The sequence below is a fragment of the Salvelinus fontinalis genome, chromosome 8, assembly GCF_029448725.1.
Source record: "Salvelinus fontinalis isolate EN_2023a chromosome 8, ASM2944872v1, whole genome shotgun sequence".
In the NCBI taxonomy this organism is placed as follows: domain Eukaryota; kingdom Metazoa; phylum Chordata; class Actinopteri; order Salmoniformes; family Salmonidae; genus Salvelinus; species Salvelinus fontinalis.
The window spans coordinates 2,266,515-2,284,223 of NC_074672.1; the positions used below are offsets into that span (position 1 = coordinate 2,266,515).

Consider the following 17,709-nt stretch of genomic DNA (forward strand, 5'->3'; position numbering starts at 1 on the left):
TGTATTGTGAATCGCTGATAAGTGTTAAAAAAAATGGATAGGATTTTTAGGCCATATCGCCCAGCCCTACCTATATGTGTACATATCTACTAGAGGTCGACCGATTATGATTTTTCAATGCCGATACCGATTGATCAGACTATTTTTATATACACTGCTCAAAAAAATAAAGGGAACACTTAAACAACACAATGTAACTCCAAGTCAATCACACTTCTGTGAAATCAAACTGTCCACTTAGGAAGCAACACTGATTGACAATAAATTTCACATGCTGTTGTGCAAATGGAATAGACAAAAGGTGGAAATTATAGGCAATTAGAAAGACGCCCCCCAAAACAGGAGTGATTCTGCAGGTGGTGACCACAGACCACTTCTCAGTTCTTATGCTTCCTGGCTGATGTTTTGGTCACTTTTGAATGCTGGCGGTGCTCTCACTCTAGTGGTAGCATGAGACGGAGTCTACAACCCACACAAGTGGCTCAGGTAGTGCAGTTCATCCAGGATGGCACATCAATGCGAACTGTGGCAAAAAGGTTTGCTGTCATGTATATAAAAAATTTGATCAAACGGTCTCCATGAATTATACAGAGGCCTGCTGGAGCAAGACAATGTTCCAGTGTACCAGGCTGTAGCTAGAGAGACGCCTAAAAATGGGCTAGAATTGAGTGTATTGTATTTTGTTTGTCTAATGTTGGTAACATTTGATATTAATTCTTACATTACGTGATGTATACGGACTCAAGTGAAGAGTGAGTGTGCGCACCTGCTCTATGGCTTTGACTGTGGGTGTGTGGTGTGTGTGTTTGTGTTTGTTTGTGAAAGACCTCAGGGACAGTCATAATTAGCAACGTTTTTTCTTTTGCTTCATTTATGTCTCGGCAACATTCCCCCAGGGTTTTCAATCCAGCCTTGGTAATGAGTGTGTGTATTGGTCGAGCTATCACATACCCATTGCATGCTGTTCATGGCTTTTAATGCTCCTTAAGATCATTCTCCTGAAATGGGTGTTTTTTTACCATTTCAGACTAGACAGTTCCAGTCATTAGAGTCACGTAGATGCATGTTTTTCCCCGAGCTTTTAAATAGAGGGAAAATATATGTTTTCTTTATATAATTATCTCTCTCTCGCTCCTCTCTCTCTCTCTCGCTGGGATGGTGTGTGTTGCACTTGACCTTTTAACCACAGTTTTTTTTTTGCAGGAGGGTATAGATGCCAGGGCTGACATGTCATGGTTTTTTTCAAAGTGTGTTTGTGGTGTGTATATTGTCCCAGAGGGGATTCAACATTTTTAATTATCTTTCTCTCTAGGTGAAGATTGAAGGACAATCAAAAAGAGAGTCGAGACACTGAACGAGTTAGAGCTATACCAGAGAGGACTATTTCATAGTCACCGTGTCTCTACGTATTCCCCATCTCTGGAACCGACTCCACAGTGGAAGACCTGCTATACCCTGACTGTGAAGGTACAAAACATCCTTCATAACCACTATCCTGCACCTCTCCTCGCCATCAGTCAAAGGAGGTAACAAACAGGCGGACATTTTGGGGAATACTACAACTCCAGTTGCCTGATTCAGAGGGCATTTCTCCAGTTACAACGCCACTGGAATACCACGCATGTCCGTCGCCCATATGGGGGCTAAATCCACTCCATAACCCACACTGACACCATTCTGAGCCCTGTATTGCCCACAGTATAGTGTTTTGGGTGTCGTCATCGGTGGCGGTGGATTGAGCCAAAATGGCTGGGAAGGGCAACCCGGTCCCGGGCCCCCATCTCAACGGCTTCCCCATGCCCCACTACTCCTACTTCTTCCCCCACATGCTGGGGGGGCTCTCTCCCCCCGGCCTGCCCCTGAGTAGCTACAGCACGCCCTCGTCAGCCAGTAAGTACCCCTACCGTACGTCCTTAACCTTCTCTCTGCTGTTTCAATTGACTGTGTGGTGTAGTGTTGGTGCTTGCTAAAGTGCATTTGTTTTGACTGTGCTGTTGTCTGGCTTGCCTCAGAATATTAGCCTTTTTTTTTTGGTATAGCCAACTCCTTTGTCATTGCCATGCCAAACATTGCAGAAACGATCTGGCACTGAAGGTATCAGAGTGTTGGCCTGTTGCAGTATTTTGAGTCTAAGCATGTTGGCCTAAACAGCCTACCGCTAGAGTTATGGTGGACCGTTTGAAAGGTCTTGTATAAGGCTCTGAGATTTTGGTTGTGCGGGCATATTGGATACGCCACAGTTCCGGCTTTGTCTTTTTTGGAATGTTCGAGGTAAGAGGAATAACACTGAGCTCCGAGTGGTGTCTGCTCCTCAGAAAAAGTTGTCTTCATTAGCAGAGAAAATGTTGCTGCGCCATGCTGTCTGATCATCCGCAGAGGCTGATGGCGGGAATGGAATGATATAATTGCAATGTTACCTGTGTCCCGCAGTTGTTGGCATATTTTGCATCAAACTATTTAGCTTGGCAATTTTTTGGTTATTGAGGATCGGATGTCGGAGAGACAGGAAATCAACAGATGCCGAGATTTTATTGTGCGGGGGAGTGAGCTTTCATCTTGGCCTGTTTCAGACCAGTCCCACATGAAAGACTGTGTTTGTAACCCGAGCATAGCGCCGCACTGCCTACAGCACTCACCGTCCTCAATACTCAGCCCCTCTCTAACACACACACACACACACACACACACACACACACACACACACACACCATGAAAACGTCTTAGATCACACAGGACAAGAGGACAGTGTTATCAACCTGACATCTCGAAATGGACAAGCCACTAAAGCCAACCTTATCTAGCCTATGTAAAATGACTACATATTGTTGTGAGAGACGTCGTCAGCCAGGTTGCTCGGGGTCAGTGTATTGACTTTCCATCTGGTCGTATTAGCATGGTGTTCAATGGGATTAGCAAGAGGAGGAACTGTGATTAGCAGTCAGTCATGTCCACTTCCGCATTGAGCCCTGAAAGACTAGGACATGCTTCTCATCCTATTCCTCATTTGAGTTGTATCTGTATTCAATTTGAATGAGTAACATTCGAATGGTAGTGGTACAGTGTGTGTGGACACTGCATCGCTATCTCTTGTGGCCTTTTGTGTGTGTGTGTGTGTGTGGCGCATGTCTGTCAGGACTCTCTCCCAGTGTTTGACGAGAGGGGTGGCGGGGTTCCTTCACTTAAGCCGCACAAACACTTCCTGGGACACCACCGCTTCCTACTCACTCCCTCACTCACTCATGCACACACAAACACGTACACTCTCTCATTGACACAATAGTTTCTGGATCATTTCATCAAGCCATGACACCCACCATCTCAGATTGTTTTGAAATTGTTTCTGTAGTTAGAAACTGTTAAGCTTAGTATTCCTGCAACATTATTTTGTTGAAATATAATTTGATGTCTGAGAAATTAAGCCTAATGGCAGGAACAGCACTGTCTAGTGGTCAGAACCTGGTAATATCAGGATGTTGGATGGGACATAAACCTAAACTTCAGTGACTAATTTCTCTGAACAGGGGAAAAAACATCACCAAATTCATTGAATGCATTACATAGTATGAAGAAACAATACTCCGAGCCGCAGCTTTGTACTACTTGTCATACAGAGAACTGATATTGTATAGTGTATGTGTACAAATTAAGCCCAAAATCGAAGTTTAAACATTTCTAACGTATGCTGCCCTAATTTCAAGAAAAGTGTATATAAAATGAAAGATTCTCATGTGAAGTTATGACTTTACTTATAACCTGTTTTTAAAAAGACGTACACATATTTGATTAAAATCCTGATAATACATACCGAGTGTACCCTTTAACTTAGGGTAAGGCCTCCCACTAGCGGAACAACTTCCGGTGAAACTGGAGGGGGCGCAATTCAAATAAATAATCATAAATTATGGATACTAAACATTTAGATACCCATAAGGGTCTTATATCGGTTGAAAGCTTAAATGCTTGTTAATCTAACTGCACTGTCCAATTTTACAGTAGCTATTATAGCGAAAATATGCCATGCGATTGTTTGAGGACGGCGCCCCACATCAAAATATTCTTCCACTGGCACAAGTTTCATAAATTCACAAATAGTGATTAAATATTCACTTTTTGAAAATCTTCCTCTGATTTGTCATCCAAAGGGTCCCAGCTATACCATGTAGTGTCGTTTTGTTAGATAAAATCCTTCTTTATATCCCAAAAAGTCTGTATAGTTGGTGCCATCGATTTGAGTAATCCACTCGTTCAACTTGCAGAAAAAGGAATCTGAAAATCTACCCCTAAACTTTGTTTCAACAAGTCAAAATACGTTTCTATTGACTCCTCAGATACCCTAAAATGTAATCAAACTATAATATTTCTTACGGAAAGTATGTTCAATAGAAAAACGATTTTTAGCAGATGCGTCCTGTCTTCGTGGCTTTTCTTTTGGATTTTCTCCTACCATATCTAGACTTTTATATTGTCCTACATTATTTTTTCTACAAAATTCAAAGTGTTTCTTTCCAATGGTACCAATTATATGCATATCCTGGCTTCAGGGCCTGAGCAACAGGCAGTTTACTTTGGGCACGTCATTCAGGTGGAAATTGTGTTCCCAATAAGACCACCTCTTATATAATCTAGTTTAATTCATTTCCAAATGTACAAGCGGACATTTCTTATGTAAAATTATATTCATCTCCCTTAAAGTTATTAAAATAAACGGATCATTACTATTCATTATGAAAGTAGAACTCATATTAGGGGAGTGTCCAATCGTATCCACAGAAATCCATGTGGACTTAGGCTTTTGTTTTTGCCAAACAGTACACTCCCGATTTCAACCAGTCATACACTTTAATCAAGACATGATTAGTTGAATCAGGTGTGTTATTGCTTAGTTAGAACACAAACCTTAACCTGTCTAGGATGAGGGTGCCGCTAGCGGCACTCCCCCTCCACCCCCACTGAAAAGGCAGAGCCGCGAAATTAATTAATTTTTTTTTTTTTTTTTTATATTTAACTTTCACACATTAAAGTCCAATACAGCTAATGAAAGACACAGATCTTGTGAATCCAGCCAACATGTCCGATTTTTAAAATGTTTTACAGGGAAGACACAATATGTAAAGATGTAAATCTATTACCTAAAAACACATTAGCATAATCCACCATCTTTTATTTGTCCACCAACACCAGTAGCTATCACCAATTCGGCTAAACTAAGATATTTATAGCCCCTAACCAAGAAAAAAACTCATCAGATGACAGTCTGATAACATATTTATGGTATGGGATAGGTTTTGTTAGAAAAATGTGCATATTTCAGGTAGATGGCATAGTTTACAATTGCACCCACCGTCACAAATGGACTAGAATAATTACAATGAGCAACGTGTTTACCTAACTACTAATCATCAAACATTTCGTAAAAATACACAGCATACACTAATCGAAAGACACAGATCCTGTGAATACAGACAATATTTCAGATTTTCTAAGTGTCTTACAGCGAAAACACAATAAATCGTTATATTAGCATAGCACATGTGCAAACATTACCCCAGCATTAATTCTAGCCAAAGTGAGCGATAACGTAAACATCGCCAAAATATATTATTTTTTTCACTAACCTTCTCAGAATTCTTCAGATGACACCCCTGTAACATCACATTACAACATGCATATACAGTTTGTTCGAAAATGTGCATATTTAGCCACCAAAATCATGGTTAGACAATGGGGAAAGTAGCCCAGCTGGTGAGAAAATGTCAGTGCGCCATATTAGACAGTGATCTACTCGTATACATAAATACTCATAAACGTGACTAAAAAATATAGGGTGGACAGCGATTGATAGACAATTTAATTCTTAATACAATCGCGGAATTACATTTTTAAAATTATCCTTACTTTTCAATACAGTTTGCGCCAAGCGAAGCTACGTCAAAAAACATGGCGTCCTAAGCCACTAACATTTTTCGACAAACACGATTTATCATAATAAAAATGTCCTACTTTGAGCTGTTCTTCCATCAGTATCTTGGGCAAAGGATCCTTTCTTGGGTCTAATCGTCTTTTGGTGGAAAGCTGTCCTCTTGCCATGTGGAAATGCCAACTGCGTTCAGCATGAACTGGAAGCGTGCCCAGCGATTCACAGCGTTTCAGAAATAAATGTCCCAAAATCGCACTAAACGGATATAAATTGCTATAAAACGCTTTAAATTAACTACCTTATGATGTTTTTAACTCCTATAACGAGTCTTAACATGACCGGAGAAAGATTACTCCCAACACTAATGCTTGGAACAGGTGCGGGTCGGTGTCCTCCAGGCGCATGACGCAGCTCCAAAAGAGTGACTAGCTACAGGGTTTTTTAATTTATAGTGCCTGTGAACGCGCAATCGACCCCATTCAAATCGTCATCACGTAAAGGCATCCAGGGGAAGACGTAAGCAGTGTCCGTATACTCATAGGAATAACATTGGCTTTAAAACTGACTCCAGAACAGTGGCCAAAATTTCTGAAATCTGACTCCATGTCAGGGAAATTGCTGTAGAATGGGTTCTGTTCCACTTAGAGACAAAATTTCAACTCCTATATAAACTATAGACTGTTTTCTATCCAATAATAATAATAATATGCATATTGTACGATCAAGAATTTTGTAGGAAGCCGTTTCAAAAATTACACGATTACCATAAATAGTGACAACAGCGCCCCCAGTCTCAACAGGTTAACCCACATTGGCCCTCTGTGGATAAGAAGCCATGCAACAAAGAAAATAACACACACAACTTTCAATTAATTATCTTTAAAGCTGATTTCACATTTGCTGTACTGCTATTCTTTTAAATTAGTTCCTTTTCGTCCTAAATCCTGTCTGAAGATATTCTCAAATCTCCCTCTCTACTGTGTATTAAAAAGGTATAGGTGGCGGACCAAAAAAAACATAATCACTTGGATGAATGTAAGACGACAATATGACAATGGAGTCTTCACCCAATAATCATCTTCTTGTCCCTCTTTTTGTTTGCATTTTTATCCACCACTTGTAGGTCTTCTATCCCTCAACCCTGATCTTATTCTTCTCAGCATCAGCGACTGCCTGTTCACTCCAAACGTCTTGGAGAGAGTACGTAGGTTTCTAATCTTGGTAAAGGCACCATGGCTGGATGCCAAATATGCATAACTGTAGTTTTTGTGTGTTTTCAATCAACTTAAATCTGAACTAAAAACATTTATGCTCATGTTCAGTGAATATTAGGGAAATCGACACACAAACGCCATGGGTTTCAATGGAAAGCGGGCATAATAGGAGAATATTGGGCTTAACCTGTCTAGGATCAGCGTGGCGCTAGCGGCACACCCCCCCCCCCCCCCACTGAAAAACCAGTGCCGCGAAATTCAAAAAAAATATTTTTTTAAAATATTTAACTTTCACACATTAAAGTCCAATACAGCTAATGAAAGACACAGATCTTGTGAATCCAGTCAACATTTCCGATTTTTAAAATGTTTTACAGGGAAGACACAATATGTAAAGATGTACATCTATTACCTAAAAACACATTAGCATAATCCACCATCTTTTATTTGTCCACCAACACCAGTAGCCATCACCAATTCGGCTAAACTAAGATATTTATAGCCCCTAACCAACAAAAAAACTCATTAGATGACAGTCTGATAACATATTTATGGTATGGGATAGGTTTTGTTAGAAAAAAGTGCATATTTCAGGTAGATGGCATAGTTTACAATTGCACCCACCATCACAAATGGACTAGAATAATTACAATGAGCAACGTGTTTACCTAACTACTAATCATCAAACATTTCGTAAAAATACACAGCATACACGAATCGAAAGACACAGATCCTGTGAATACAGACAATATTTCAGATTTTCTAAGTGTCTTACAGCGAAAACACAATAAATCGTTATATTAGCTTAGCACATAGCAATTAGCAGCCCAGCATTGATTCTAGCCAAAGTGAGCGATAAAAGTCAACATCGCCAAAAGATATTAATTTTTTCACTAACCTTCTCAGAATTCTTCCGATGACACTCCTGTAACATCACATTACAACATGCATATACAGTTTGATCGAAAATGTTTATATTTAGCCACCAAAATCATGGTTAGACAATGTGAAATGTAGCTCAGCTGGTCAGAAAATGTCCTTGCGCCACTTAGACAGTGATCTACTCTTATACATAAATACTCATAAACGTGACTAAAAAATATAGGGTGGACAGGGATTGATAGACAATTTAATTCTTAATACAATTGCGTTATTACATTTTTTAATTTATCCTTACTTTTCAATACAGTTTGCGCCAAGCGAAGCTACGTCAAAAAACATGGCGTCCTAAGCCACTAAAATGTTTCGACAGAAACACGATTTATCATAATAAAAATGTCCTACCTTGAGCTGTTCTTCCATCAGTATCTTGGGCAAAGGATCCTTTCTTGGGAGAAATCGTCTTTTGGTGGAAAGCTGTCCTCTTGCCATGTGGAAATGTCAACTGCGTTCGGGATGAACTGAAAAGCGTGCCCAACTTTTCACATCGTTGCAAAAATAAATGTCCCAAAATCGCACTAAACGGATATAAATTGCTATAAAACGCTTTAAATTAACTACTTTATGATGTTTGTAACTCCTATAACGAGTGAAAAGATGACCGGAGAAATATAACAGGCTAAACTAACGCTTGGAACAGGTGCGCGCCGGTGTCCTCTAGGCTCATGACGCAGCTCCCAAAGAATGACTAGCTTCAGGGTTTTTTCATTTGTAGGGCCTGTGAACGAGCAATCGACCCCGTTGGAATCGTCATCACGTAAAGGCATCCAGGGGAAGACGTAAGAAGTGTCCGTATAGTCATAGCAACGACAGTGCCCTTTTAAATGACTTCAGAAGAGTGGCCAACATTTCTCAAATCTGACTCCATGTCAGGGAAATTGCTGTAGAATGGGCTCTGTTCCACTTAGAGACAAAATGTCAACTCCTATAGAAACTATAGACTGTTTTCTATCCAATAATAATAATAATATGCATATTGTACGATCAAGGATTTTGTGGGAAGCCGTTTCAAAAATTACCCAATTAGCATAAATAGTCTAAACAGCGCCCCCATCCCCAACAGGTTAACTGACTTCAGAAAAGTGGCCAACATTTCTCAAATCTGACTCCATGTCAGGGAAATTGCTGTAGAATGGGCTCTGTTCCACTTAGAGACAAAATTTCAACTCCTATAGAAACTATAGACTGTTTTCTATCCAATAATAATAATAATATGCATATTGTACGATCAAGGATTTTGTGGGAAGCCGTTTAAAAAATTAGCCAAATTAGCATAAATAGTCTAAACAGCGCCCCCATCCCCAACAGGTTAATTGGAAAAACAGCAAGTCTACCCATTAAAATAGTTCGAATCCAATGGTTTGGTGTGAAAATGTACACTATAGACTACAATATTATGCAAAGGTATTATTGATCACATTGAACAATATTGCTTTGTTGTAATTTACATTCTGTATAGAGGGAGGGCTTTTTGTGGTAATGTACCATTTAAGCCCTCCTGAGAGATGCCATTTTTGTAAATTTGACACTTATGTATAACAATGCAAGGTTCATTTAACAGTCAGATAAAACAAAATGCATTTAAAAATGTAAGCTGATCTTTTATCGTGTTGTCGTTCACCAAGTTATGTTGCTGCTGTGAGACTGACATGCAGGCACGACTGCTAGCATGAAAAACACATTTTCAATTGGTGGTTGCGTGAAGGCATTGTCAAGGTTTCTCACGCCATTGCTCTGTGTGTGACTCATCAAAATATGAAGTCATACAACTTTGATTTAAACTGTCTCCATGAATTATACAGAGGCCTGCTGTAGCTAGACATGTTCCAGTGTACCTGGCTCTAGAGACACGCAAGAGGAATAGGCTAATGTTGGTTAAACAATGGTCATTTTTACATGCTTTCTTAAATTACATGTTGTTTAGGGACTCAAGTTAATATTTTGTGTGTGTGTGGTTCAAATCTGCTCTATGGCTTTGAAGTGCATGTCTGTTCAAATGCATGTGCGTGCACCTGTGTATCAGTGTCTTACGTCTTGGCCTGTGAGTAAACTCTGCCATAGAAACCCCCATAGCTTTAATATAACTGGGAATTAGGAGAGACCTCCAGGACTAACAATCATCATTATTTAGTGAAGTTTTATTTTCATGTTTTCATTTATGCATAAGAAATGTCCCAAAAATCGAGGTACACTCGGTACCCATTAAATATTCTCGTCTTATTAAAACATGTAAGTAAAATCCTGAAACGTCACACGAGAGAATAATTCACTCTAGCCTTGATAATGAGTGTATTGGTAGAGCTATCACATACCAGGGTTTCTGTTTCCCAGTGGAGAATAATCATTTTTATTCAATGATGGAAATACCAGTCCATGTGCTCCAACTTCAAAGGAAAATGTACTTTACAGGCTCAGAAATCCTCAAGCTACTTGGAAATTAGTGTCAGTGGTGTGTTTCTATTTTTACTCACGCAAAAGACTTCAGCGAAGTGTACCACGACTGGGTAAAATTGGCCGAAAGTGTGTTGATTATCCCCGTTTCTAGTGTGAAATTAAAGATGGCCTCAAGATCGTCTTGAGGACAAAGCAACGAGGCTGATGCGCATCGCAAGCTGCTCCAAGGACTTGGACTGTTTTTACTTCCCTTTGAGCAGGCCAAGGGCCGCCGGGAAACGCAGGAAATTAGACAAATTGTGTTCGTCAGGCCCGGTCCTAGCAGTTCTGCTGCCGCCCTAGGCAAGTTCAACATATGCCGCCCCTGTGTCATGTATAATGATTTGGAATGGATTGATAGACCAGAGTAGTGATGCGCATCATGCACAATTGGTGCATTTCAGTTGAGCTTATTCAGAAAGCCCTTGGAAATGAAACATCATTTCCAAATATTCACATCGGAGAGCAACAATGTTGCGATCACTAGGCTGATAAGAGTTGTCATGTGTCATATACGTGGTTCATTGATAACGAGTCCCGAAACCCCACAGTAGTTCAAATTACAGTGAACATTTATTAACATCATCCAGTAGAACCGTAATAAAAAAACGTCTCACTTTTCTTTTATGTTAACATTTAGTTTTCAACAGCAGAGATTTGTATAAACGTTGCGGTCCGTCTCTCCGGGCATTTGCAACGTTGTTTCAATGTTGATATTCGATCTCCAGCTGTCCCGTAGTAATGAGGGTGTCTGAAATCATGAATCCGCTGGCATAATTGTTATGGATATATATACAAGGAAATGTCTATAGAAAACATGTGACATGACATGTCGCTAGTTTGCTGTCTTTCCAGCTAAAGTTTGAAGTGACTGTTAGCTGGGTTATTGGCGAGCAGTGTCAGGACGAGAGAGCTCATTTTCTACGCCGGGCGAAATCGCGCATCATTAGCTCATTGTTATGGATGTATCCAAATAAATGTCACTAGAAAACAGCTTAAACGAGGCAAATGCAGCTACTGCTGTTATTCCGGCTGCACTGTTTGACGTGACTAAGTTAGCCGTAGTTGGCTAGCTAGCAAGCAAGAGATAAGAACATTGCCTGCCAGTCAGTATGACAATGGAACATTTGACAATCATTATTTAATATGTTGTTAACTCGTTGTATAAAAGTGATAGTGCCCTCGAAGCCGGTGTTTGGAGGATACCGTGCATTTGGAAAGTATTCAGACCCCATGACTTTTTCCACATTTTGTTACGTCACAGCCTTATTCTAAATTGGATGAAATGAATTTGTTTCCTCATCAATCTACACACAATGCACCATAATGACTAAGTGGAAACAGTTTTTTGGGAATGTTTGCAAATGTGTTAAATAAAAACAGATGCCTTATTTACATAAGTATTCAGACCCTTTGCTATGAGACTCGAAATTGAGCTCAGGTGCATCCTGTTTCCATTGATCCTCCTTGAGATGTTTCTACAACTTGGAGTCCACCTGTGGTAAATTCAATTGATTGGACATGATTTGGAAAGGCACACACACCTGTCTATATAAGGTCCCACAGTTGACAGTGCATGTCAATGCAAAAACCAAGCCATGACGTCGAAGGAATTGTCCGTAGACCTCAGAGACAGGACTGTGTCGAAGCACAGATCTAGGGAAGGGTACCAAAAAATGTCTGCAGTATTGAAGGTCCCCAAGAACACAGTTGCCTCCATCATTCTGAAATGGAAGAAGTTTGGAACCGCCAACACTCATTATAGAGCTGGCCGCACGGCCAAACTGAGCAATCGGGGGAGAAGGGCCTTGGTCAGGGAGGTGACCAAGAACCTGATGGCCACACTTGCAGAGCTCCAGAGTTCCTCTGTGGAGATGGGAGAACCTTCCAGCAGGACAACCATCTCTGCAGCACTCCAACAATCAGGCTTTTATGGTAGTGGCCAGACGGAAGCCACTCCTCAGTAAACGGTACATGACAGCCCGCTTGGGGTTTCCAAAAGGCACCTAAAGGACTCTCAGTCCATGAGAAACAAGATTCTGTGGTCTGATGAAACCAAGATTGAACTATTTTGCCTGAATGCTAAGCCTCACGTCTGGAGGAAACCTGGCACCATCCCTAGGGCGAAGCATGGTGATGGCAGCATCATGCTGTGGGGATGTTTTTCAGGGGTAGAGACTGGGATCAGGATTTAGGATCGAGGGGAAAGATGAACGGAGCAAGTACAGTGAGATCCTTGACCGCAGTGGAGAAGGTTGAAAGCTTCAAATCCCTTGGCGTACACATCACTGACGATCTGAAATGATCCACCCACAGAGTGGGGTGGAGAAGGCGTAACAGCAATTTGGCATTGCCCCAAAAACCCTCAAACTTTTACCGTTTCACAATTGAGAGCATCTTGTCGGGCTGTATCACCGTCTGGTATGGCAACTGCACCGGCCGCAACCGCAGGACTTTCCAGAGGGTGGTGCGGTCTGCCCAACGCATCACCGGGCGCAAACTACCTGCCTTCCAGGACACCTACAACACCCGATGTCACAGGAAGGTCAAACATGTATCTTAAGGCCATCAGACAGTTAAATAGCCATCACTAGAACATCAGAGGCTGCTGCCCTATATACATAGACTTGAAATCCCTGTAATAATGGAACACTAGTCACTAGTCACTAGTAATGTTTACATATTTTGCATTATTCATCTCTTATGTATATGCTGTATTCTATTCCACTGTATTTTAGTCAATGCCACTCTGACATTGCTCAATCTAATATTTATATATTTCTTCATTTCATTATTTTACTTTTAGATTTGTGTGTATTGTTTTACATCCTAGCTCCAACAGTGCTGTAGTAGCACAAGCATTTTGCTACACCCGCAATAACATCTGCTAAACATGTGTATGTGACCAGTAACATTATTATTTATTTTTTTGATAACCTGCTCAAGAGCACTCCGGACCTCCAGACTGGGACGAAGGTTTACCTTCCAACAGGACAATGACCCTTTGCACACAGCCAAGATAACGCAGGAGTGCCTTCGGGACAAGTCTCTGATTGTCCTTGGCCCAGCCAGAGCCACTCAAGGACATTCAGAGACTTCTTGGCATTCTCTCAACCAGGTTCATCTGGAATGCTTTTCCAAAAGTTTTGAAGGAGTTCCCACATATGCTGAGGACTTGTTGGCTGCTTTTCCTTCTCTGCGGTCCAACTCATCCCAAACCATCTCAATTTGGTTGAGGTCGGGGGATTGTGGAGGCCAAGTCATCTGATGCAGCACTCCATCACTCTCCTCCTTGTTCAAATAGCCCTTAACAGCCTGGCGGTGTGTTGGGTCATTGTCCTGTTGGAAAAACAAATGACAGTCCCACTAAGCGCAAACCAGATGGGATGGCGTATTGCTGCAGAATGCTGTGGTAGCCATGCTGGTTAAGTGTGCCTTGAATTCTAAATAAATCACCAGCAAAGCACCCCCACACCATCTCACCTCCAATGCTTCACGGTGGGAACCAAACATGCGGAGATCATCACGTTCTCAAAAAAGACACGGAGGTTGGAACAAAACATCTCAAATTTGGACTCATCAGACCAAAGGACAGATTTCCACCGGTCTAATGTCCATTGCTCCTGGTTCTTGGCCCAAGAAAGTCTCTTCTTATTATTGGTGTCCTTTTTGTAGTGGTTTCTTTGCAGCAATTTGACCATGAAGGCCTGAGTCAGTCTCCTCTGATGTTGAGATGTCTGTTACTTGAACTCTGAAGCATTTATTTGGGCTGCAATTTCTGAGGCTGGTAACTCTAATAAACTTATCTTCTGCAGCAGACGTCACTCTGGGTCTTCCTTTCCTGTGGCGGTCCTCATTAGAGACAGTTTCATCATAGCGCTTGATGGTTTTTGCAACTGCACTTGAAGAAACGTTAAAAGCTCTTGTAATGTTCCGTATTGACTGATCTTCATGTCTTAAAGTAATGATGGACTGTTGTTTCTCTTTGCTTGTTTGAGCTGTTCTTGCCATAATATGGATTTGGTCTTTTATCAAATAGGGCTATCTTCTGTATACCCACCCCTACCTTGTCACAACACAACTGATTGGCTCAAATGCATTAAGAAGGAAAACACTTCCACAAATTAACTTTTAACAAGGTACACCTGTTAATTGAAATTGATTACAGGTGACTACCTCATGAAGCTGGTTGAGAGAATGCCGAGAGTTTGCAAAGCTGTAATAAAGGCAAAGGGTGGATACTTTGAAGAAATTGTATTTTATTTAATCTTTATTTAACTAGGCAAGTCAGTTAAGAACAAATGCTTATTTACAATGACGGCCTAGGATCAGTGGGTTAACTGTCTTGTTCAGGGGCGTAACGACAGATTTTTACCTTGTCAGCTCGGGGATTCGATCCACCAACCTTTCAGTTACTGGCCCAACGCTCTAACCACTGCCGCCCCAAGAATCTCAAATATAAAATATATTTGATTTGTTTAACACTTTTTTGGTTACTACGTGATTCCATGTGTGTTACTTCATAGTTTTAATGTCTTCACTATTATTCCACAATGTAGAAAATATTACAAATAAAGAAACTCTGGAATGAGTAGGTGTTCACACTTTTGACTGGTACTGTATGTAAATGTGATATCAGTTTTTTTATTTTTAATAAATTAGCTAAAATGTCTAAAAAAACAGTTTTTGCTCTGTCATTATGGGGTGTTGTGTATAGATTGATGAGGTGAAAACCTATCAAAATGTGGCCGAAAAAAGCTAAAGAACATATAGAATGAGATTTATAGTCAGCTTTCTACAATATTTTTTCTCTTGTCCAAGGCTCAATCACCCATGATTCTAGTTGAAAGAACCACCACCACCACCGACATTGCAAATGTTCAAAACAGCCTTGATTTTCATAGTGATTTATTTGTATATGTCATACATTTGATTTGTTCTAATGGGCCTACAGTGTTGTTTTAAATGGTTGCTTGGACTAGGGTTCAGCGTTATCCAGATGTTCATACCTTATATACCGTCCCTGTGCCATACCGGGGTATACAGCACACACACACACACACAGAACCTTCCTCTTTTCTTTCCATGAACTCATTACCAACACCAATCCATCTTACTGTCCATAAAGTCTTGCACGCTCTCAGAGTTTCTCTCTCTGACCATCACCCCATCTCTCTCCCTGGCACACACACCCACACACCCACACACCCACACACGCACACACGCACACACACACACACACACACACACACACACACACACACACACACACACACACACACACATATATACACACACACACACACACACACACACACACACACACACACACATATATATATATATATATATATATATATATATATATATATATATATATATATATATATATATATATATATATATATACACACACACACACACACACACACACACACACACACACACACACACACACACACACACACACACACACACACACACACACACACACACACACACACACACACACACACACACACACACACACACACACACACACACACACACACACACACACACATATATATATATATATATATATATATATATATATATATATATATATATATATATATATATATATACACACACACACACACACACATATATATATATATACACACACACACACACACACATATATATATATACACACACACACACACACACATATATATATATACACACACACACACACACACACACACACACACACACACACACACACATATATACACACACAGTCTCATGAAACCCAAACACAGTTAAGCTCCAGCCACTCAATTCACTCAACAACAAAAATGCTGGAGAGCGTTTGTTTGGAGCTTAGAATATAAGAATTCAGCGTTGGAGGGCATCCAACCCTTTTTAGGGGGGGGGGGGGGTTATGGATTACAACACTGCAGAGTTCCAAATGGGGGCTAAACACACAACTGGCAGAAGTTTTAGGGAAACGATTTGTATCGTTCAGCCTTGATAATTCTTTAGCAGATCTGTGGCCAGAAATATAGTGAACATTCTGTTACTGCTAGCAATAGCACTGGTGTCGGCACTGCGCATGGCTGCCAAGTTATTTGTTTGTGTGTAGCAAACGTTTTCCCCTTAGCAACATCGTGTATCGCTGACTCCCCGGCCCCAGGCTGTTTTTGGGTTTGGCTGGACAATTCAGGACAAACTAAATCACTTATAAAATAATTCATAATAGGATGACATAGCATTATTATCATCCATTTCAACTGTCACTCTTGTTTACTTCTTTACGTTGTCAAGATTGATTCCAACATCAGTTGATTCCATGTCCAACTCAGTTGAGTGAAATAGGATACTGTATGATCATTCAACTGTCATTTCACTTTTTTTTTTAGATCATTTCAAAGACTTTGTCTGTGCTTGATTTGAGCTTGCCTGTTTTAATGGACCAATAGAATAGTCCCAAAACTGCAAACTTAGCCCATCTGGCACTTCAGGCAGGCTAGAGCAAACGCTCAAAGTATTTGAATGGTTTTAAATAGTCAGCTGAGTCAGTGTTCCAGGTGCTTTCGGGCTGAGTGGCCGGCCAGAGAGCAGTGACCTGGTTCAGACAAAGCTGTTCTCCAGTTCAGCCCCCGCAGGCCAATTATTTGGGCCAAACAGAGCAGAAGGGTTAATCCATCTGTGCTCGGCTAACACAGCCCAGCGCAACCTTACCTAACTTCCAGAGGTGTGTCTTTGCCAATTATTTTCTGATGAGGTAAAGGAAACCAACCCTGGAACTAAGCCCTTACCTAATCCATCCCTTCTGTCTGTAGGTGAGCTCATTTAGCCTTTAGCATTTATGCTGCTAGGGTATGGGAAACTAGGCTAGCGGCTAGGCTACTGATCATTCCTAGCAAATGTAATGTTACGCTTGCTCTAGTATTATGGTAGACTAATTACATAATTATTGGCTACTGATGTTGTTATTATAGCCTCCATAGAACTCACTGTCATACTTTAGTCCTTGCTTGTTGAGGAATTCCAACCCTCGCCCGGTCAATGTGTGCTGCAGTTTTTGACTTTATGAGCGGCAAATTGGCATTGTATTATGTCTTTTTCAGAGTGGGGGGGGGGGATATGAAACCATTTTTTCATAGGCCGGAAACATCAGGACCCCTGTTCAGTGTGTGTGTGTGTCAATGTCGGCGA

The 17,709-nt window shown here is 40.8% G+C and overlaps 1 protein-coding gene across 3 annotated transcripts in view; it reads left to right on the forward strand.

Moving 5' to 3' along the window:
* Nucleotides 1-17,709, forward strand: part of LOC129860364 (retinoic acid receptor alpha-like) — a 221,807-nt gene that overhangs the window by 91,988 nt on the left and 112,110 nt on the right. For all 3 annotated transcript variants that reach the window (XM_055930705.1, XM_055930704.1, XM_055930707.1), the window contains one exon: nt 1,313-1,890. In XM_055930705.1, coding sequence (XP_055786680.1) covers nt 1,746-1,890 — 145 coding nt within the window. In that variant the 5' untranslated portion in view covers nt 1,313-1,745. The remainder of the gene's footprint in view (nt 1-1,312; nt 1,891-17,709) is intronic.